Source organism: Oculina patagonica, chromosome 13, assembly GCF_052425735.1.
Source record: "Oculina patagonica isolate OP01 chromosome 13, crgOcupat, whole genome shotgun sequence".
Lineage (NCBI taxonomy): Eukaryota > Metazoa > Cnidaria > Anthozoa > Scleractinia > Oculinidae > Oculina > Oculina patagonica.
Window position 1 is genome coordinate 26,503,282 of NC_135770.1, and position 19,815 is coordinate 26,523,096.

Here is a 19,815-nt window from a genome sequence, read left to right on the forward strand (position 1 = left end):
GATTAGGATGTGCAAAGTTCCCTTCCATTGAAAGAAAACTGGTCAAAATAATACTAAATAAGAAAGAAAATAATACAGGGATATAATAGAATAATAGATAACAACCACACCAAGGATTGTAAAATTGCGATTTATTGCAAACGATGAAACTGAAATGTTCAGACTAATTTTTTGTACGCCCTATCCGCGACGTAGCTCCTTTAAATTGAGAAATCCTGTGAATATGACGAGGGTACTTTAAAGTTTGGTATCGTCATCGCTTTTCTTGTTGTTAAACCCAAACAAAAACGTTTTAATAAACTTACCCATACCAAACGCTTCCTGGACCCTTTCTTCATCCTCCTTTACGTCGTGTAAATTTATATCAAGAATTGATACAAAAATATTGACAAGAAGAATTGCAAGTGTGAGCATAAAACTGGCTGTAAAAAGCGAGCCTAAGAGTCTGTTGACATCATTTATCTCCACAACGTGAATTGTGTTACCTAGCGACAGTTCAAACTCAGAAGCGAACGAGCGGAAAAATGATGAAAAGGAAAACACAGAACTACCAAAAGCCAGAAAAGCAAAATGGGCATGTGCAACAAAAAGTATACTAAAGAGAGCACAAAATGAAAATATGTCATGTCTCGCCGTAATGATCGTCCACGCTAAGATTTGAACATGCGGATTAAGGCGAATAAAGTGAAGAATTTTAAAGGTGGCAATAAACAAAGCAAGAGAAAGAGCAGCATTTTCAACTTCAGTCCAAAAAACTGCAAACTGAAAGCTCACTGTCACAAAAGGGTTTTGTCGAAGTTCTTGTATGCTATCATGCATAAACTTTACCTTGATGATATAGAACACAATGGCAAGTGAGGCACTCATAATTTGTCCAATATCTACCCAGTTCCATACACGTTTAAAAAAATCACACCGCTGACGGCATAATCTCATCAAAAGGATAACGACATACACCAATACTATCAACATAAACAGCAATTGGCACGTTAGATAAAAACTGTAAGAAAGATTTCCAAAATTAAATATTTTTATCGTGTCAATTTTTTCATAGGTAAGCCCAAATCCAAATGGAAGAACCTCATAGTGGTATGTTACAATGCTCATTAAATTAGTGTTCAAGTTTAAAACTTGGAATTCAAGTAGAATGGCCCTTGTTCTTCTGTCAATCCAGTCCTTGTCTTTGACGCCTTCCATCATGCGGATAGCAGTCGGTTTATCATACCCAAGATCAAGGACATATCCACCACCGTCATATATATGGTGCTGTGCCCATGACGGGAAGTTATTGAGCTCCTCTGGTGATGAATAACGCCATGGCATGGGACAGAGTTGAGTAAGGTTAGCCCATCCGTGCTGCGCGTCTGACAAATGAATCCAATGTGGGAGATACAAACGAGTTGTATCTTCCTCTGACATCGAGTAGAAGTCGTAGCACTTATCAATAATCTTCTCAAACTCTTTCACAACTCGGCAAGAATCTATTTTGAACAAAAAGTGGATTATCTTTTTCCAGTGTTAACAGTTATTAAAATTAGTTTACTGCAACGCGCAACGATAAGTTTACCCTAACCGTTTCCCCGCGTGGTTGCAAGACAAGGCTGTTTCTCTTATAAGTACAAAAAAACATTATGTTTAAGGTAGTTACCTTCTTGTATCCTCAATTGGCGAAGTCGTGGCATTCCAATAAGCATTGAAAATTTATTGCCTATGTACTCTGGGGTCTGTTCCATTTGGCCATTGTACCACTCACCGGCATACGCATCGTGAATGAACTTGCCCAACATATAAATCCACATTTTTTCGCCTGTGTTCACCTGAAAAAAACAAACGAGGTACATACGACTAAACAAATAATCTTTTAATCCTTTGATGGGATATTGTTGTCGTAGTAAAATTCCCTATAGAGTGGTAAAGTGTGACGTCACGGTTCCATGGTAACTAATTCTGTGGTTCTAAACAATGTAAGAACGAACCATAACAAAGAGAGCTCGAACCGCATCGAAGCACATTTGCTGTGGTCTTAGTCGCGCTCAGTGCTACTATTTAGCTCAAAACATTCGTCTATAATTTGAAAACGTTAACTTCTTTGATTTGACAACTTGACGAAGAACTGGATTGTATTTAAACGTTGTTTTTCGGTGACGTTCGTCGCCCGACATCATCAACTATGGTGCAGTGTTTTGTCCCCGACTGCAATCATCAGTCGGAAAGCCATACCTGTCAGTTTTTTCGTTTTCCCAAGGATGAGAAACAATATAAACGCTGGAAGGACCGCATCAGGTACGTTTAACACGGCATCTTGTAGGCGATTTTGTTTAAATTAGATGCATCAACAGGAATTGCGCGTGTGATTGTTACCGAATAGCATTCCATTAATCACCGAACTTGCCTTTCAGGAGAGGTGATCGCGATCCCAATTCCTACTCAAGAGTATGTAGCTGTCATTTCCGTGATGGAGACAAAAATCGTGGACCAGAATTGTTTGCCTGGAACGTAAACAAAATATTTGCACCGACTTCTCCAAGAAAGAAAAGAAAGCGCACAGTGACGAGTACTAGTAACACAGAATCAGAACTCCAACTTGAAGAGTCAACGGACTCGAGAACTGACGAAGAAAAAGTTGCTTCTGCCAGCCAGACAATTCTAGAAGCCGAATTAGACTGTTTAAAGAAGGAACTAAGAGAACTTAAGGAGCAACAAGTCTACCAAAGAACAAGATATTCTGTTGCCGCCATGGATTGTGAAGTCTTAAGAATGGAAACTGGACTCCCAACTAAGGACGTCTTCCAAATTGTTGTCAATTACATTTCTAAATTTAAAGACAATATTAACTATTATTATGGGTGGAGAGTCGATTCTATAAAGTTGGAAGATCAGGTATTTATCACACTTATGAAATTAAGACAAAACTATACCAACCTTCACTTGGCACAATTATTTGGCTGTTGTGTTACAACTGTAACAAACATTGTTTTGACTTTTGTTCATGTTTTGCACAGTTTGTTTTTTGAGGATTTAATGAGCAGTATGCCTTCCAGGGACAAGAATAAGTCTTGTGCTCCGTCTTCATTTTCTTTATTTGGTAACTGTAGGGTTATCATTGATTGCACAGATGTTGAAATTGCCACACCAGGGTTAATGAGCCTTCAGAATGCCACCTATTCCACATACAGGGGCATGAATTCTTTTAAGGCCATAGTGGGTGTAGCTCCTAATGGAGTGATTACTTATGTAAGTAAATTGTTCCCAGGGTCAGTGTCAGACAAATTCATTGTAGAACATTCTGGAATTTTAAAGCAGTTTGTAACTGGGGATTTAGTTATAGCAGACAAGGGTTTTCTTATTCAAGATATTGTACCAGATGGTGTAGCAGTGAACATTCCACCATTCCTGAATAATGGGAAATTTGCCTCAAGTGAAGTAAAAGCTACCAAGTCTATTGCCAAATGCAGAATCCATGTAGAAAGAGCAAATGCCAGGATCAAAGACTTTAAAATTCTTACTTTTATTCCATCCTGGCTAAGGAGTCATGCAGACAAACTGTTTCAGGTTATTACTTCATTGGTGAACTTACAATTTCCACTGATAAAAGAGGGTTGTGAGGGTACAGAATTCGAATAGATATCTACCTGTAAGTGTATGGGGCCTGCTTAAATTTTATTAAGTTGTGGGGGGAATTGCCATGGTTTCATTGAATGAAATGAGTGATTTACTATTTGTTGAAAAAAGTTATCTGGGAATTTAGTGTCACATAAATATTTATACAACTTTTCTCTCTCAGTGGAGATACAATTAAAACTGCCACATATGTGCATGTTTACTAACAAGTAAGGAAAGATTTGTTTTGTTCTTTTTTTGTTTCCAGGGAGTCTTACCTCATTTTTCTAGTGTGGGAGTATCTCTTCCTTAAGGCCTTTGATATTATTTTAGCATGTATGAAAACTTTGATTTTAAGTTGTATATGGAGAATAATAAATGTCATTTTAAACTTCAGAGCAAAAGCCTCAGTCTTTAACTCTTACAGATTATTTACTTATTATGCCATTACTTGTATCTCTGTCGTTCTTTAGAAATTTTGAACATATAAGCTATGAAGAATATCTATAACTAAGACATTAAAATAAATAAATTATTGTAGAAAATATTTTTTATTTTACAAATTGAAATGGAACATACGGAGAAAACTTGAACAGGTAATTCAATCAAACTTCTAATAATTTAAGATCCACCGGATAATTTTGATGATCTTATCCAGACAAATTAAAATCATTACAGCTCACCCTCAATTATCGTGGGAAAAATATGAGCAAAGTAAAATCGTTTTAAAATGTTTAGATTCTCTCCCCATGAATTGTCTTTAGTAATCTTAATTACTACAGTATCTTTAGTGGTCCATACTACAAAGTAACACAGATCTCTAGAGAAATACATCTCTCCCTGTGCTTGATGCCAGTAGGCATGGTCTTTTTTGAGGACAATATTTCCATCTTTATCTTTCTTTAGGTAGAAATTTGTTCATAAAATAAGTTAGCTGATCGTCACCAAGTTGTAAAACAAATTGTTCAGATAAAATTATGTCTTCTACTGTTCTTACTGGTAAGGTAACAGGAGGTTTCTCCGGACTCATTAACCAACACAATCCGGTAAACTTCCCATAGTCACAAAGCTCTTTGTATAAAGAAGCTCGATCTTCCGCAATTGGATTTCGTGATAAGGCAGCGTATTTCTTCGGAGGAGGAAACATTTCGTTTACAGCCTCTGTCCTCTGTACAGTTTTTCTTTTCCTCCAGCTACACTAGACGTCTGTTCGACTAGGATTGTGTATTCCGTAGATAAACAACGCTGCTGCGTGACTGCACTTGTATTCGCCCCGAGGGCATTCGCACTCGGTCGAGCGGATCTTCAATTCTTCGTCTAAAAATACCTAAAAGAACGTAAGGATTGCAATGACTGTGTTGCATGGGAATTTAGTATCAACGTGATCAGAAAACTGCATCATTAAGATACTTGAACGAACAAATGCAAAGAATATGGTCAACTCAAACTTATAAAAATATGGCGTCGTAGTTCGGCTTGACATACCGTGACCTTGTAGATTGTTTTCTTCATGCTTGCATGAACTTCTCCTTTCAAAACACCAGGAAGTTACGCAAAGCTCTCTACATGACTGGATCTGCAATGGTTTTCACCTCTATCTATAGATTTCTGCTCTCCCGCGAAAAAAGAAACAAGGGAAGCTATCGAAAGTAACGCCATCTTACACTGTAATCGAACCGAGGAAGGTTTGTTTAGAACCAAGAAATTGGTTACCATGGAACCGTGACGTCAGCACTTTACCACTCTATACGAGCGTTTGGTCTCGTTACACACTTTGATAGGATATATGTGAGCGAAGGTAAACGAACAGATACACATCGCTTTTTTAAAGGTTTAGCGAGAAAACATAACTCCTTCCTCTATTCCTAGGGAACTAACACATCAGTTTTCAGAATTACCTTTATTACGTAGAACAATTTTACGGGTGCTATATTCAAAATTGAACCACAGTATACTATTAAGTTTACAACAAAAGAAAATTTTTTCAATGTCCTATTTACCAGCATACTTATGAAACTTTCGCACTATTCTTTCGGAAGAGTCCTGTTTTTTCGCGTTTATCACATGTAGAAGCAAAAGATCGATATGATCTTTACAAACCTTGTAAAAGAAGGTGAAGCTATCACGTGTTCCTTTATTCATCAGATATCTGTGATAATCTTTGTCCCCGTACGTTACTGTCATTAGCAAGACGTAAAAGACCATAAAGGCACCAAACTGCCGGGTAAACCGAAAAAATGTCGCTTTTTGTAATTCATAGGCACGCAGCTCTTTCATATCCTCTGCAAACGATGCTCCATTATTATTACTTATCTCCTCGGGAGACTTTGGCCTGTTGAAGATTATAATCAGCAAAAGAGTAAAGAATAAAACTTTGCATGGTTGCCAGACGAAAACATCCTTGACACAGGAGACGACTACCGAAGCTAGCCATTGATCTGCAATTTGTTTCCCCCACTGAAGACTATAAAATACTGTTATGGTGGCAGAAGACCCTATCGCCGCAAAACAGAGCAACCAACCGAGATACACAAAGGCATGTGGTAGCAAAAATGGTTTCTTTTCGTCTTTAGACGAGGCGTTTTTCGAAACATTGTTCCCGGTAGCGCTGTCTTCTTCATTCTTACCACTCGCTTTAGCTTTTCTCCGACGGAACAACACAGTTATCAAAACACTTGCTGGGGCAACAATCAGCGCACTCTGAAGACCAATAATTACTTGACGTAGTGACATCTTCAATGGTCCAATCTGAATCACTTCGTCTGAAACTCCAGTAACTTGATAAAACATGGCGTTACATACCATCGCCAAATATAAAAAAGATAAGCAACAGGAGGCTCGCTGTACACGTGTAAATGGATTGCGTGGTGGTCTGGTAACGACAGAGGCCCAAAGATGATAATCTGCTAGGTCTGATGAAGAGACGGAATAAAACATGTTTTTAAATCCAGGCCCATGTTGATTTGGATCATTGGACATCAGAGTAACCTTGGTTGATCCGTCACCTTTGTTAAGAGCGAGCCAATTATGGTGGAAGAAATCCCAAACCTCGCCTGTACCTTTAGCAACAATGCGAACTTGATCCAGAAACCATGAAGAATTCTTCCCAAAATTGTCGTGCCACATTTCTATCTTAACTATAATTCCAAGCGAATTCTCAAGATGGAAAATAAACCTGTCGATGCTGCCTCTTCCAAACATTTTTCTTCCTGGTGGAGAACTTTCAGTCAGGTTCAAAGCCTCTACAATGCCTTCGGTGCCGAAGATTTTAATGAACACGCTCGCCGTCGACCCAGCGTTTCGCCACACGCCTGTACTTATAGTTAAATCATAGGTATGCGTGCCGTGGGCTGTGGGTTTGACATGTACAGCAGGGCCCAGCTACCAAAAAAAGGAACAATTTCACGTTATAACTTAACTTATTTATAACGTACCATAACACCTTACCATGTGATACGCAAACAGAAATTCGTCAGATGAATACATGAAACATCATATAGTTAAAAGGCTTTCTTGCTGGACTTATAGGTTTTTATGCTGGGCGTTTTTTTTGTTTGTTTTTTCAAGTGGGAGACTTCTTATCGGAAAAAAATATTTGTTTTAAAAAACATTTTGCTTTTGAAAAATTCAAAACGAGTTCTACAGTCGCGGAATGAACATCACAAGTTTCTAGGCATACTGCAAAATATAAAATACGAGTAATCGGAAAAAAATTATATCTTCTTCTTTTTAAGCTTAATAGTTTAAGCACCTGCACTTATGTTCGGGGGGGGGGGGGGGGTTACAGGAAAGGTTTTTTGCTTCTAAAACTCGTGGGGCTAAGCCACTTATTTTCAGGGAGTGGTTATCACAAAAACATTACGGTACGTTATTCTTTATTGTAATTTTAATGTCTTGATCAATAATGATTTCTTAAAGCATAAAGGAGCGAATATTAACGTTAAAAGCCGACGTTTCGGCGTCATCCTGACACCATTCTCAAGGCAAAGTGAATAAATAATGCGATATCAGTTTCTAAAGTCTCTACGAATTAACATAATAACAAAGGATCACAAATTCGTTTAGTGAACACCTTTGCGCGAATCGAGTCCGTTTGCACGTTTAGGGATGGTTTACGTTTTCTTATGAAAAGCATCTCCTTGATTAGGCAATCAAATTTGTTGGTACATTTGGTAAGCACGTGATTTTTGTTTGTGTCCATCAACGCGTTCGTGGAGGTGGCCACCTCCACGAACGCGTTGATGGACACAAACAAAAATCGTCGGGCCACCTCCACGAACGCGTTGATGGACAAACAAAAATCGTCGTCGATTTGTAAAAATTACCTTAGCGAACATAATTCAAACGTGCCACCTTGAGAGTCCTCATGGGCCCGATGAGGATAAGTAAGTAAGTACCTTGTCTTTCAGAACAATTTCACGTGCTTACCAAATGTACCAACAAATTTGATTGCCTAATCAAGGAGATGCTTTTCATAAGAAAACGTAAACCATCCCTAAACGAGCAAACGGACTCGATTCGCGCAAAGGTGTTCACTAAACGAATTTGTGATCCTTTGTTATTATGTTAATTCGTAGAGACTTTAGAAACTGATATCGCATTATTTATTCACTTTGCCTTGAGAATGGTGTCAGGATGACGCCGAAACGTCGGCTTTTAACGTTAATATTCGCTTGTTTATGTAATTTTAATGTTACTGTATTTTTAATTGAGGAACTGGACAAAATGAACTAGAAAAAATGAGCTATTTTTTTACGTGTTTTACCTATACACTCTTTTTTTTTTATAAGAATACAGTTTTTCCGACCCAGGCTGAATATTCTTATTTTTCTGCTGATTTTAGGCTGAAATATTCTTATAAACATTCTTAGAAAATATCGTTTGACATTTCCATTTTAGCAAGTATTGGGTAATCAATTACAAGTGTTTGGTGTCCAGAATTGTTTCGTGTTATATTGTGCACATGTAACATTGCTCTGGTTGCAGCCTGGCCGTTTTGGCTTTAAACAAAGCATTCCTCACAAAGATAAAGTGACGGAAATGAAAATACCTGATTTTGTTTCAACTAAAAACATATTAATTTGTATTGTATTTACAAATCTTCAACTCAAAACAATATTCTTTTCAAAATCTCAGCCTCAGGTTTATTCTTAAAATATTCTTAAGAATTCGCCAATTTCAGCCTCGATATTCTTATAAACTAGATTCTTATAAAAAAAAAAAAAGAGTGTAGTGACCTGTGTGGGAGTACCAAGCTTTGCCCCGTGGATTGTAATGCGGTGAAGGGCAACAGACCACAGCAGTTGCTTTTTTTAAAGTTGAATTCGTCGCTTTTTTGGCAAAAAAAAAAATGCACCACATATTTACACGTGTCTAAAAATTATCTAATATGAGGCGCAATTCGTATGATTGAGTGCTTATAATATGGTCATCTTTATTATTTACCATCTTTATTATTTACTACAAATTTGATGATTTCGACATTGCTGATCCTAGCAGTATGCAGGACGCGTGTCACATATCAACCTAGTAAATGGCCTAGCTCACAGCGAGTCTCACGTAGCTCAGTTGGTTAGAGCGCCCAACCGGTATTCTGGGAGGCCATGGGTTCGATTTCCGTCGGGGACTTAGATTTTTTCTTTGTCCCACGCTCGTGTCATATAGAATAATATTCTTCACTATTTATCACCGAGCTTAAAATCTACCATCTTTATTATTTACTACAAAGTGGAAATATGTTTTAAATTGGCCAGTATCGATTTAACCTTGCTTGCAAGTTTAAAACGTACCTTTCTTTCGTCTAGCATATCAGCCTTCCTTGCCCAGATTAAGACCAAGAGATAGACGCCAAAAATTGAGCAGACCGTTGCAAGAACCACATAATTTCCTGTTTCTCCAAGTCTGGAGAATTCTGTTATCACTTTGTCGAAGTCGATCGGATTTGGTGCAATAAGAAAGCCGCCACCAAAAGATGTAAGATGATTACATCGACAATGAAGTAGTTGGTCGTTCGTGTCATCTCCAACCTAAAAAAAACACAGAAAATTACAAGTTATAGTTTAAAAAGTTCATAATAAATTATTAGAACGGAGAAGTATCAGCAGTTTGGTAGTCCTCTGTGAACAATTGGGTAAGACTGTTGTTAGTGGTAGACGGCTGGTTAGTGAACGGTAGTTATCTTCAAAGACAAGTGAAAAAATGTTGCGAGAAGAGGTTTCTGTTCCTTGTCAGTTTGGCAGTTACCCGACAAACGTTTTTTTTACTTACTCTGTAAGACAATAACTCAACCTCAGCTTATCGAGGGGTTCGTCACTGGCAGTAGTATTTCCCAATATCACAATCCCCGAACAATCACACCAAAAGGAATAACCTATTTAGATTCTTTATTTTTATGCCTGAGATTTAGATTTTTATTGGAAGTAAGACTGAAGAACCTGCTTCTTTCACAATTTAACCATTAAAACAAATTTTGGTAAATTCAACATTCGATTTGCAGCTGTAAAAGTTTGGAATCATCAAGACGAAACCATTAAACACATCCCCCTTAAAACCTTCAAATACAAAGTCAAACTGGAAATCTTACAAAGTTACTTGAGTTTTCAACTGGTACCTATTGTTTGCTTATTAATTTATTTATTCGATAATTTATTTATTTTATTATTTATTTATTTATTTATTGCTTTATTTAGTTATTACATACTTCTTTTTCCTTTTTCTTTTTTCATACTTTAGTGCCTAACAACCTCATATATATGTGAATATTACTTATTGTTACAGCTCGATTAGCTTTTTTGTTGTACTGAGTAAATTTACCAATTTTTGTATAAATTATGTTTCAAATGTAAATCTGATTTATTTTGTTAATAAAGCGTGTGTTGTTGTTCTTAAAGTTGTTGAATTGGCGAATCTTGTCGTAGACAGTGCAACGATACAGCATCATTTTTCGGTTCGCGTTACAGTAAACTCTCTATAAAATGGACACTGTCGGGACCGGCTCCAACTGTCCGTTTTAGAGAAGTGTCCGTCTAATTATAATTAAGGAGAAAATGTCTGTTGTTTTCCATACCAGTCCTAGTTTTGGCGCAACCACTTTAGCAATAAGCATTCACATTTCTTTTCAGACGTTATGCTCACCTTACAGCCATCTTTATCCCACTGGTCTTGCGTCAATGAAAAGTAGTAGCAGCTGTACTTGCGAACTTTGACGCTATAGTTCTGATCAGTAGTAGGATTATAAGTCAGTGTTCTGTTGTACACTGTTCCTTTCACTGGAGGTGGCTTTGGTTCAACACAATCCCTTTTCTGTCTTCTTCCTCCAAAGCACGAACGTCTAATTCGAGTATGATTCAGCTGACTACGTTCCACGTACAGCACTCCGACATAATACAAACCTGTCTGGCTGAAGTCCGCAGTAGACATGATCTCGTATGGACTCTTCGAGCACTTTGTTACCAAATGACCACTTACGTTGGCCCAGCTACAAGACGAATAATCTGGTATAATGGCAGTGTGACTGTAATTGTTTACTGTTGGGCGTTCTCCGTATTTAACATACACTATCATCATTAGACTGCGGTTTACTGGTTTCACCTCAAGTATCATAGAATCAGAAATATCGGTAAGCTCCACCGTGTGGTATCGCATCATGAGTGGTCTGACAAAGAAGTTATTTAGCGATGAGTCTGCAGAATTAAGTGGTATTCTGATGTCGATATCTAAGTTATTTCCTCCAACGGGTAATACTATCCCTTTGCTGTCTGTAAATTCAAGACTCATTATTTCTGACTTCACGTTTTTGTGGCTTTCGTGCCACTGGTATGGGTTAAAATTCATGTGAAGCATCTGCAAAAAAATAAGTACATAAACAATAACACAAAGGAAATTTTGAACAAACGGAACGTATGAGATGAAGGGAGGCATAGGAAGGAAGGAAGGAAGGAAGGAAGGAAGGAAGGAAGGAAGGAAGGAAGGAAGGAAGGAAGGAAGGAAGGAAGGAAGGAAGGAAGGAAGGAAGGAAGGAAGGAAGGAGGGGAGGAAGGAAGGAAGGAAGGAAGGAAGGAAGGAAGGAAGGAAGGAAGGAAGGAAGGAAGGAAGGAAGGAAGGAAGGAAGGAAGGAAGGAAGGAAGGAAGGAAGGAAGGAAGGAAGGAAGGAAGGAAGGAAGGAAGGAAGGAAGGAAAGGCTATGCAAATAATACCTGATATTCAACCCACTCAAGCTCCGCATCACGAAAAGCCTGTCTCATATTTTGTGGTAGTGCAAAGCCCTGATCTTCAGACACGTTCAAACCTTTTTCTTCAAGTCCGCATGTTGTTTCCCGACCCAGCATGACATTTATGCCAGGGACCTGGAGATTTTGAGGAGGCTGTGATACAGCTGACCTTGTTGCCACTGTCCTGAGTAACGTTTTAATAATGCCGATCGATTTCAGGACAATTTCTACCTCCTGGATGGGAAACAAAGTTCAATCCAGTTAAGATTATAAAGATTTACAAATTTTGATTGATAATATTTAACGCTTCGAATCATCATGGTATAAAAAAGTCGTGGCTTTTATATAACTTGCCATCCAACAAAGAGCTAAACATCGATGAGACAGCTGCTTAAGCTTTACCTCTTAATTCCAAACAACACAACTTAAGGTGGCTGGCGACAGTTTCCAGCATTTTTCAAGACGTAGATTTTGAAGGGTCATTATAACCACTCTTTATCAGTTTATGCTACAATCATGTCATACAAATGCTCAATGTTTGGTGAACACATTGTTATCATTTTTTTGATACAATAGGTTACAATAGTAACAGTATAACCTTCTAAATACACCCTTTATTTAAGCTTTAACTGCCAATAAATCAAAAACGAGCGCGTGGCCCCTTTTTATGATCAAAATTTGATTAGCAAGTCAAGATGCAATTTTGAGCAAAGTCTAAAATAATTTTTTACATGGGGTTCAAAGCCACCTTAAGGTGGCTCTGAGCGCCATGTGCCCGTAATTCCAAGCCTACCTTTGAACGGTTAACGGACGTTTCACTGTCATCAGTTACTTTAGACGCCTCTGCAGATACCATAAGGAGTTGAACTGTTCCGTATAACGTATTATAAACCCCTTGTGAGATAAACCTTTCATCTTTTGCGTTCATATTGTTAGCCTCGGCAAGCAATATGTTACTCAAGTTTCCAAAAATTTCTGGGAGAAGGTCCTGCAAAATTTTTTATGGAGACGATAAACCCGCACACTGATGAAAGCTGCTGGTACCAAGGTTAAAATAAACATAATGAAATGGATAAATACTGTCCATTATAAACCATCAGAATTTTTTGTTTCGACATGAATGAATAAACATGGCGTGGTGCTACATCCCGAAGTAAAAACTGGAGACCCACCATTTTCAAAGGACGGACAAGACAACAATATAACGTCTATTTTTAAAAATTGATAAAATACAGTTGAATCCCGATAACTCGAACCCTCGATTACTCGAACCTTCCACTAACTCGAACCCTTTTTGATTCCCCTCCAGGTAACTTTCTTACTACAGTTGAATCCCGATAACTCGAACCCTCGATAACTAAAACCTTCCGCTAACTCGAACCTTTTTTGATTCCCCTTCAGGTAATTTTCTTACTACAGTTGAATCCCGGCAACTCGAACCCTCGATTACTAAAACCTTCCGCTAACTCGAACCTTTTTTGATTCCCCTCCAGGTAATTTTCTTACTACAGTTGAATCCCGACAACTCGAACCCTCAATAACTAAAACCTCCTGCTAACTCGAACCTTTTTTGATTCCCCTCCAGGTAACTTTCTTACTACAGTTTAATCCCGATAACTCGAACCCTCAATAACTAAAACCTCCCGCTAACTCGAACCTTTTTTTATTCTCCTCCAGGTAACTTTCTTACTACAGTTGAATCCCGATAACTCGAACCCTCGATAACTAAAACCTCCCGCTAACTCGAACCTTTTTTTATTCTCCTCCAGGTAATTTTCTTACTACAGTTGAATCCCGGCAACTCGAACCCTCGATTACTTAAACCTCTCGCTAACTCGAACCTTTTTTGATTCCCCTCCAGGTAATTTTCTTACTAATATTACCCTCGATAACTAAAACCTCACGCTAACTCGAACCTTTTTTGATTCCCCTCCAGGTAATTTTCTTACTAATATTACCCTCGATAACTAAAACCTCTCGCCAACTCGAACCTTTTTTGATTCCCCTCCAGGTAATTTTCTTACTAATGTTACCCTCGATAACTCGAACTCCCGATAATTTTAACCTTTTTCGATTTTCCTTGAAGGTTCGCGTAATCGGGATTCAACTGTATCGATAAATGTTTATTTTGCTGCCAACTTAAAAATTAAGTCCAAGTAGCCCTAGCTTTTTAACTCTGAGTTTAGCAAGGTGCACCGCTACTTCTGCTGAATTGGGATGCAAGTCCATCACAGGCGTCTCACCAGCATTCTGTCAGGTTGCCCCAACAATTTGCCAGTTCCCATTAAAACTTCTGCGTGGACAAAGGCACTGTGAGAGCAAAGATAACCCCGTCCAGGGCTCGAACCCGTGGCGCACTAACCATTAACTCGAGACTTATCCCACTGGCTACAAGCTTTTTAGTTTAACTTTAAATATCGTGTTTCAACATCCCGTTCGTGGGAAAGATATATGAAGAATAATGCAATAAACTTAGTTTGCCTTCTTAGACATTCTTCATTTTGTTACAAGTCAAGGGACTTTGCTTTCGGAAAACTATTTGGTTATCCATGTTTTCGCTCCCAAAAAGGTTAATCGTCTGCAGTTTCATTTTTTTTTTCATCTGGGATTTTTTTGTTCCATTTAAAGTTTGATATACATGTTTGTTCAATAAGAAGTTACCTTACTGTCGAAATATAACTCGGTCACATTCTTTCCTGCGGTGGCCAGAAAGGCTGAGATGAACACCAAACCAGGTAAACCACCAAGCTTTTTAACTTGGAAACTCCTAAGAGCGATGTCTCTGAGCTGAAAAGCAAGTTACGCAAGTTACCCGTAAATTGTCAGTTTTACGATCAAAATATTACTTATTGTTGACTGCCAAAAATTTCTTAATGAAACTTCTAAGAGAAGGGTGATGACTTTAACTTCTGTCAGCTATGTGGTCAACAATTAGTACATTGAAACTGCAAGGAAATATAAATCATTACGTTATGAAATGGGTAGGGAGAGCAGCCTTTATAACCCTTCTTCGCATTTAAATTAAGGTCACTTGCAGTTAATATAAATTGAAAAATATCAAAACGCATATGCGATTCAGTTGTATTCCTCGCTATTTCAGAAGACCCAAATGCAAAAAGTTCCCTAACTATGGAATTTTGAGCAAATGATGTAGGCATGTACAAGGCCTAAGTCGCCCTGAGTCTTTCTTTAGATATGCAAACCTGTCAAGTGTGCCATCCATTAATTTCCAAAACAGTAATTTAATCTTGACTCTCATGTCCAGTTCTTTTTACAATTAAAACAGTGAAATTTCTCCGTGCGTGTATGTAAAAAATTTCGCCAGACTGCTTATCATTGGCTGTCATTGGCTGTCATATCATATTTAGGGTTTGATGCTTACAGCAATTTTCTGTTGACTCGATACTGTTGAGTTGGGGAAACTGCTGTTGGCCAATGCTTGTTTCTCTATTGTCAATAACATTGCGGTCATCAGTTGCCATGCGCTCTCTGTATCCAGTGTGTTAAGATACTCTTCAAAGGAGCTTGAATTCCTTTCAAGAAGTTCAAAAAGATCCTTCTTTGCTTTTGGATTGGGTGGAGTTACCTACAAAAACAATAAAACAGACAAAATTACGCTTGGGAGAGAAAAAAAATGGAACATATTGGTATATGAACCGAAACAGGCGACAGTCACCGTAAAATATCTCCTTTTATTTTAATTTTTTTTTATGCGTAATAAAGGTTAAGTCCTCAACGAAATGTTCTTGTCACATCCTAGCGACACACACTACGTTTAATGTTTCTGACGTCCTGAGCTTTGAGAATGCGGTGATACACCTAGACAATACCTGACAGCTGTCATTTATCCTTTTTAGCTTGCTTACTTGACTTTGAAGGTAAGTCAGATACTGACAATGAGGTGGTGATATTTAATTTAGGCATAACATAGCAACAACACGTGATGTAAAGAAAGACCTTACCGTTACTGGAATTTCCAGCTCAGAAGTAGCGCCGTTGCTCCTCGTCACAAATACCTTGACGTGGGACAAGTATCCACGTGAGGCATTTCCTTGCGGTAAAACTAACTGCTGTTTATCCAGGAGGCCATAATACAACGTATAATGTATATCGCCCTCCCCGATTATCTGTACTTCGTATGTAAAGGTCTCATTTAGTGCGAACCAACCGAAACACAACAGTTCAAATAATGTATAAACAGCTTCGCCAGTGTCCGGTGTTATAGTACAAGAGCCATCGCGTGGAAGGACTGCAGTCTTGAAAACCTGCACACTTGTAGAAGGGGTTCCATTGCTAAGTAGCACGGTCAATTCCAATCTATATTTTGTATTGTCTTTAAGAAAATTTGGGTCGATTGTAAACACTTTGGAGTTTTCTGCGTTGTTTAAAACTTCTACCCATTCTACATCTTTGCCTTCTTCGTAAAGGATCCATTGGTATTCCACTTGATCATCACAAGAGTAGCCCACGTAATCGGCTGAGATGGTCAGCGGCGCTGACGGGATGACGTTTAAACGATCATTAAGCAAAAACCTTTGCCAAAAAGAAAATCGATTAGATTTTTCCAACCTTAGACGAGAACACTTGCAAGAGGTAACATAACAAGTGAGGGAGACAAGGTTATCCTTACGGTGTGGTGAACCAAACAACTTATTTCCCTTTGTACATAAAATTAATCTGACAGTTGCTTTATCTTGTGCTTTAACTGAATAAGTTTACTCTGTGTGACTACAGTTTTCGTTATGTTTTTGACAAATTTCCTTCCAAAACTTTTGTATTGTGCTATTTGCAGCCTACCAACTCTGAATTGTTTGTTCTAATATATGTTGTCGATACCAGGTTTGTAAGTTGTGATAGAAATGATTTTTTTTCATTGGCAAATGAACGGTGTTCATATAAATGATATAACTAAGGATATAACCTGCCCTGCGATTTATTTCAGAATTATTTTTTTGATAGGCACGAACTTAAATGGCAGCGTTGTTTCGCCTCTTCGCAGAGTTTTCGTATAGTGCATCTATAACATGGTGCAAGATATAATTGTTTAATATACTAACTTCAATGAGACTTCAGGAGGGTTTCCCTCAACGACATGAACTGTCTTCATATCATTAGCTGTTCTGGCGTCTTTGGCTACAATAAGTTGGAAAACGTATGATGCGCTCGAGTTCTGCATTGCTGAAGCGTTTAGCACTACAACAGGCTCAGTGGATTCCAGTCTCCCAACACCGGTACCAAAACAGCCTCCATCTGATGCTTCGGAGCCGTTTAAAGAAATAGCCACCACTTGGATCTCAAGCAGGTTCTCAGCTGGGATTTGTTCATCTGATTTCTTACAAAGCCAATTAAATGTTAACCCGTCCAGGGTCCCGGGCCCAACATGAGGATCGTACGACTGGGATCCATTAAGGATGATATTTTGCTTACTTCCTCTTGTTATTTCGGTTTCACCTGAGATTATTGCCACCAGAGGCGAAGGACGTATTATAATATAGCCTTTATCATATGCACTCTCTGTTACATTCTTGTCCCCTTGGATTACCGTCAAAGAGAAGTACAAAGCATGTAGTTCATGGGCGAATGCTAAATGATGGTCGGCGAGAGTCCATTTATTTGTTTTCGCCGAAATAACGGTTCCATTTGAAATAGCTTCAGCATCGTTTAACGATGGATCCGCTAATATCCAAGACATGTCTTGTGTCCATACCTGAGCACACCTTAGTTCAACGTTTGTTTCAAATGTGTAATATGAGCTCACCTGAACCACAGTGGGTTGATCAATCGTCCGGCCCACATTAGTTATTCTTACTCGTGGATTATCACACAATGTAGTCCCTTTAAGAGAGAAAAACGACATTTGTGTTTTCTGGGCTTGAAATATGAATTTTCCTAAGTCTGAAATTTTTAAAGCACATAAAAGACATAGCCATAATTTCAAAGAAACAAGGCGTTGTTACATAACGGAATTCAAGGATAAAAAAAGACGTGCTAATTTTTTACTTGACGTGATAAGCAGTGTTAGAGGTAACAGCCTTTAAATAATTTACAATTGACGAATTACACACGTTTTCGGTCCTGAAAAATCAAACCTAATTTGACCTATGAGTCCACTCAAGTAACGCCAAGAGTTTTAGGTAAAAGGGGTTACCCTAGCAATTGCTTCCTATTCCAGATAGGCTATACATACCAAAGCAGAGATGAGATTCCGCTGCCGAACAGTTGCACTCATAAGATCCATCCAAATTTATACAAGTTGCATTCTCAGCACAACGGGCGGGGTCCCCACATTCGTCAACGTCTTTTACATAAAAAAAAAAAACAGCCATTACGATCACGAAATAACAAAATTAACAAGTAATGATTTTAGTAAGTATACACAAGGACAAAACAAGTGCTAGCGTGCAATAAAGCTGTCAGAGAAGAATCTATTTTGTTTCTTAGTAAAGTGGAGAGACTTATTTTACTATCTGTGTTCAACGTTTTCACAGCTGACATTGGACCAAGGGGCTAAACGTCATAATTAACCGTGAGCGCAAACGTCTGTCCAATTATGTGTTACGGATCGCAGAAAATTAACGGCCGAGATACGGTTCCTGTAAAGAAAGAGAGTTTGTTAATAACGAAGAAGAAAAGCCACGTTATAACGAAGCCTTTATGATTTATGAACACGCGAGGAAATATCAGCTTGTGCGGTCAGGAAAATCGCTTTTTGACGCTAGTTTTGGGCGAATTGACACCTAGGGTCTGCGTTAGGAGACTAGTCATTGAGAATGCGAAATGTTCATAAAAGTAAACAATGTTTTTTACCAACGCAAGTTTCTCCATTCCAAGCAAAATGTTGCTTGTAACAGGAACAAATGTAGGATCCTGGAGAGTTGATACACTTAGTTACTGCTTTATCACAGTCATCCAACTCCTGAACGCACTCATCAATATCTGTGAGAAAAAACAAAAACAAGACCCACATAATCAAGGCCTTCGGTGTATCGCAAGAGATTCTAATCGGTCTAAATAACAAATACAAACGTTACAACAGTGATGTTTGAGCGATATAATAATCAAACTTTATGTTTTGGACATATATGTAGAAAGAAAATTCCAAGATAAACTTTATTTTCTAAACTGTGAAAGCGCCTTTAGCTTATGCTTTAAAAGAAGTGACGGTTTTACGCTCTTCTGGGTGACGTTAATAATTCCTGAAATTGCTACGTGATGAAGACCTAGGCCTACACTTAATGAAGTTTGATTAGATGCTGCTTGCCATTAAGAATCCCAAAAGTAATCAACCGAAGACTAAATTGCAATGTTCCATTAAAGAGAACCTTGAACTCAATTGAGATGATTGATTATAAAGCAACTGTCATCCAGCATTACTTTCTCACCGAAAAACGTTAGCCTAACAGTATCCTGCATACTTCTGTATGATCCGAAAGTTAAAATAATATCTGACCCTGTATCAACACAGGACTTGCTATGTGTTTGCTGTTGTTTTTTTGTATGTTGGTGTTGATGTTTTCTTTTGTTTCACGTGTTGTAAAAAAAAACACACATCGTATTACGATACATTGAAGGAATAGCCAAAAACTTTTCTTTTAAATTTAGCGTACCTGCACACATGCTGCCATTGTAACTGTATCCCGGCTTGCATGAGCAGTTATACGAGCCCAGAGTGTTGACACAGTAGGATGAGATGGAGCATTCATGTAAATGTTCTGCGCATTCATCTATGTCTAAGAAAAAATTTAGTGTTCAAGAAGAAAACAATGCAAAATTGTTTCTATAGTTATTAATTTGTCTCAATACGACCAATTTCTATTTGCATATAACGCTTACCAACACAAGCTTCTCCATCCCAAGCATAATTTAGCTCGTGATCATCACAGAAACAAAGGAAGGATCCTGGAGTGTTTACACACGTTGTTAGGGCTTCATCGCAATCATCCCAGTCCAGAACACACTCGTCGATATCTGTGAGTAAAGAAAGGGCGGGCGGCGTTCAGCTAAT

At 38.2% G+C, this 19,815-nt stretch overlaps 2 protein-coding genes and 1 pseudogene across 5 annotated transcripts in view; 1 reads left to right on the top strand and 2 right to left on the bottom strand.

The window, feature by feature from the left end:
• Positions 1 to 114: 114 nt before the first annotated feature.
• The window catches only part of LOC144636221 (polycystin family receptor for egg jelly-like), a 44,283-nt gene continuing 24,582 nt past the window's right edge, over positions 115 to 19,815 (bottom strand). For all 4 annotated transcript variants that reach the window (XM_078495374.1, XM_078495373.1, XM_078495372.1 and 1 more), the window contains 15 exons: positions 19,644 to 19,778; positions 19,418 to 19,540; positions 18,618 to 18,746; positions 17,998 to 18,108; positions 16,868 to 17,645; positions 15,773 to 16,343; positions 15,193 to 15,396; positions 14,472 to 14,597; positions 12,604 to 12,798; positions 11,796 to 12,044; positions 10,735 to 11,442; positions 9,390 to 9,626; positions 5,701 to 6,981; positions 1,649 to 1,817; positions 115 to 1,481 (listed from right to left, as the gene is read on the bottom strand). In XM_078495374.1, the coding sequence (XP_078351500.1) occupies positions 238 to 1,481; positions 1,649 to 1,817; positions 5,701 to 6,981; positions 9,390 to 9,626; positions 10,735 to 11,442; positions 11,796 to 12,044; positions 12,604 to 12,798; positions 14,472 to 14,597; positions 15,193 to 15,396; positions 15,773 to 16,343; positions 16,868 to 17,645; positions 17,998 to 18,108; positions 18,618 to 18,746; positions 19,418 to 19,540; positions 19,644 to 19,778 (6,260 nt within the window). In that variant the 3' untranslated portion in view covers positions 115 to 237. The remainder of the gene's footprint in view (positions 1,482 to 1,648; positions 1,818 to 5,700; positions 6,982 to 9,389; positions 9,627 to 10,734; positions 11,443 to 11,795; positions 12,045 to 12,603; positions 12,799 to 14,471; positions 14,598 to 15,192; positions 15,397 to 15,772; positions 16,344 to 16,867; positions 17,646 to 17,997; positions 18,109 to 18,617; positions 18,747 to 19,417; positions 19,541 to 19,643; positions 19,779 to 19,815) is intronic.
• On the top strand, positions 1,633 to 3,643 carry LOC144636351 (uncharacterized). Its single transcript, XM_078495539.1, has 2 exons — positions 1,633 to 2,283; positions 2,400 to 3,643. The coding sequence occupies exons 1-2, from the start codon at positions 2,171 to 2,173 to the stop codon at positions 3,622 to 3,624; spliced, it is 1,338 nt and encodes a 445-aa protein (XP_078351665.1). The 5' UTR covers positions 1,633 to 2,170; the 3' UTR covers positions 3,625 to 3,643.
• Positions 3,744 to 5,369, bottom strand: LOC144636504 (uncharacterized; annotated as a pseudogene).

Coding starts and splice junctions, on each gene's coding strand:
- LOC144636351 (XM_078495539.1), top strand. CDS start 2,171: ATGGTGCAGTGTTTTGTCCCCGACTGCAATCATCAGTCGGAAAGCCAT. Junction 2,284..2,399: donor CGCTGGAAGGACCGCATCAG/GTACGTTTAACA, acceptor CTTGCCTTTCAG/GAGAGGTGATCGCGATCCCA.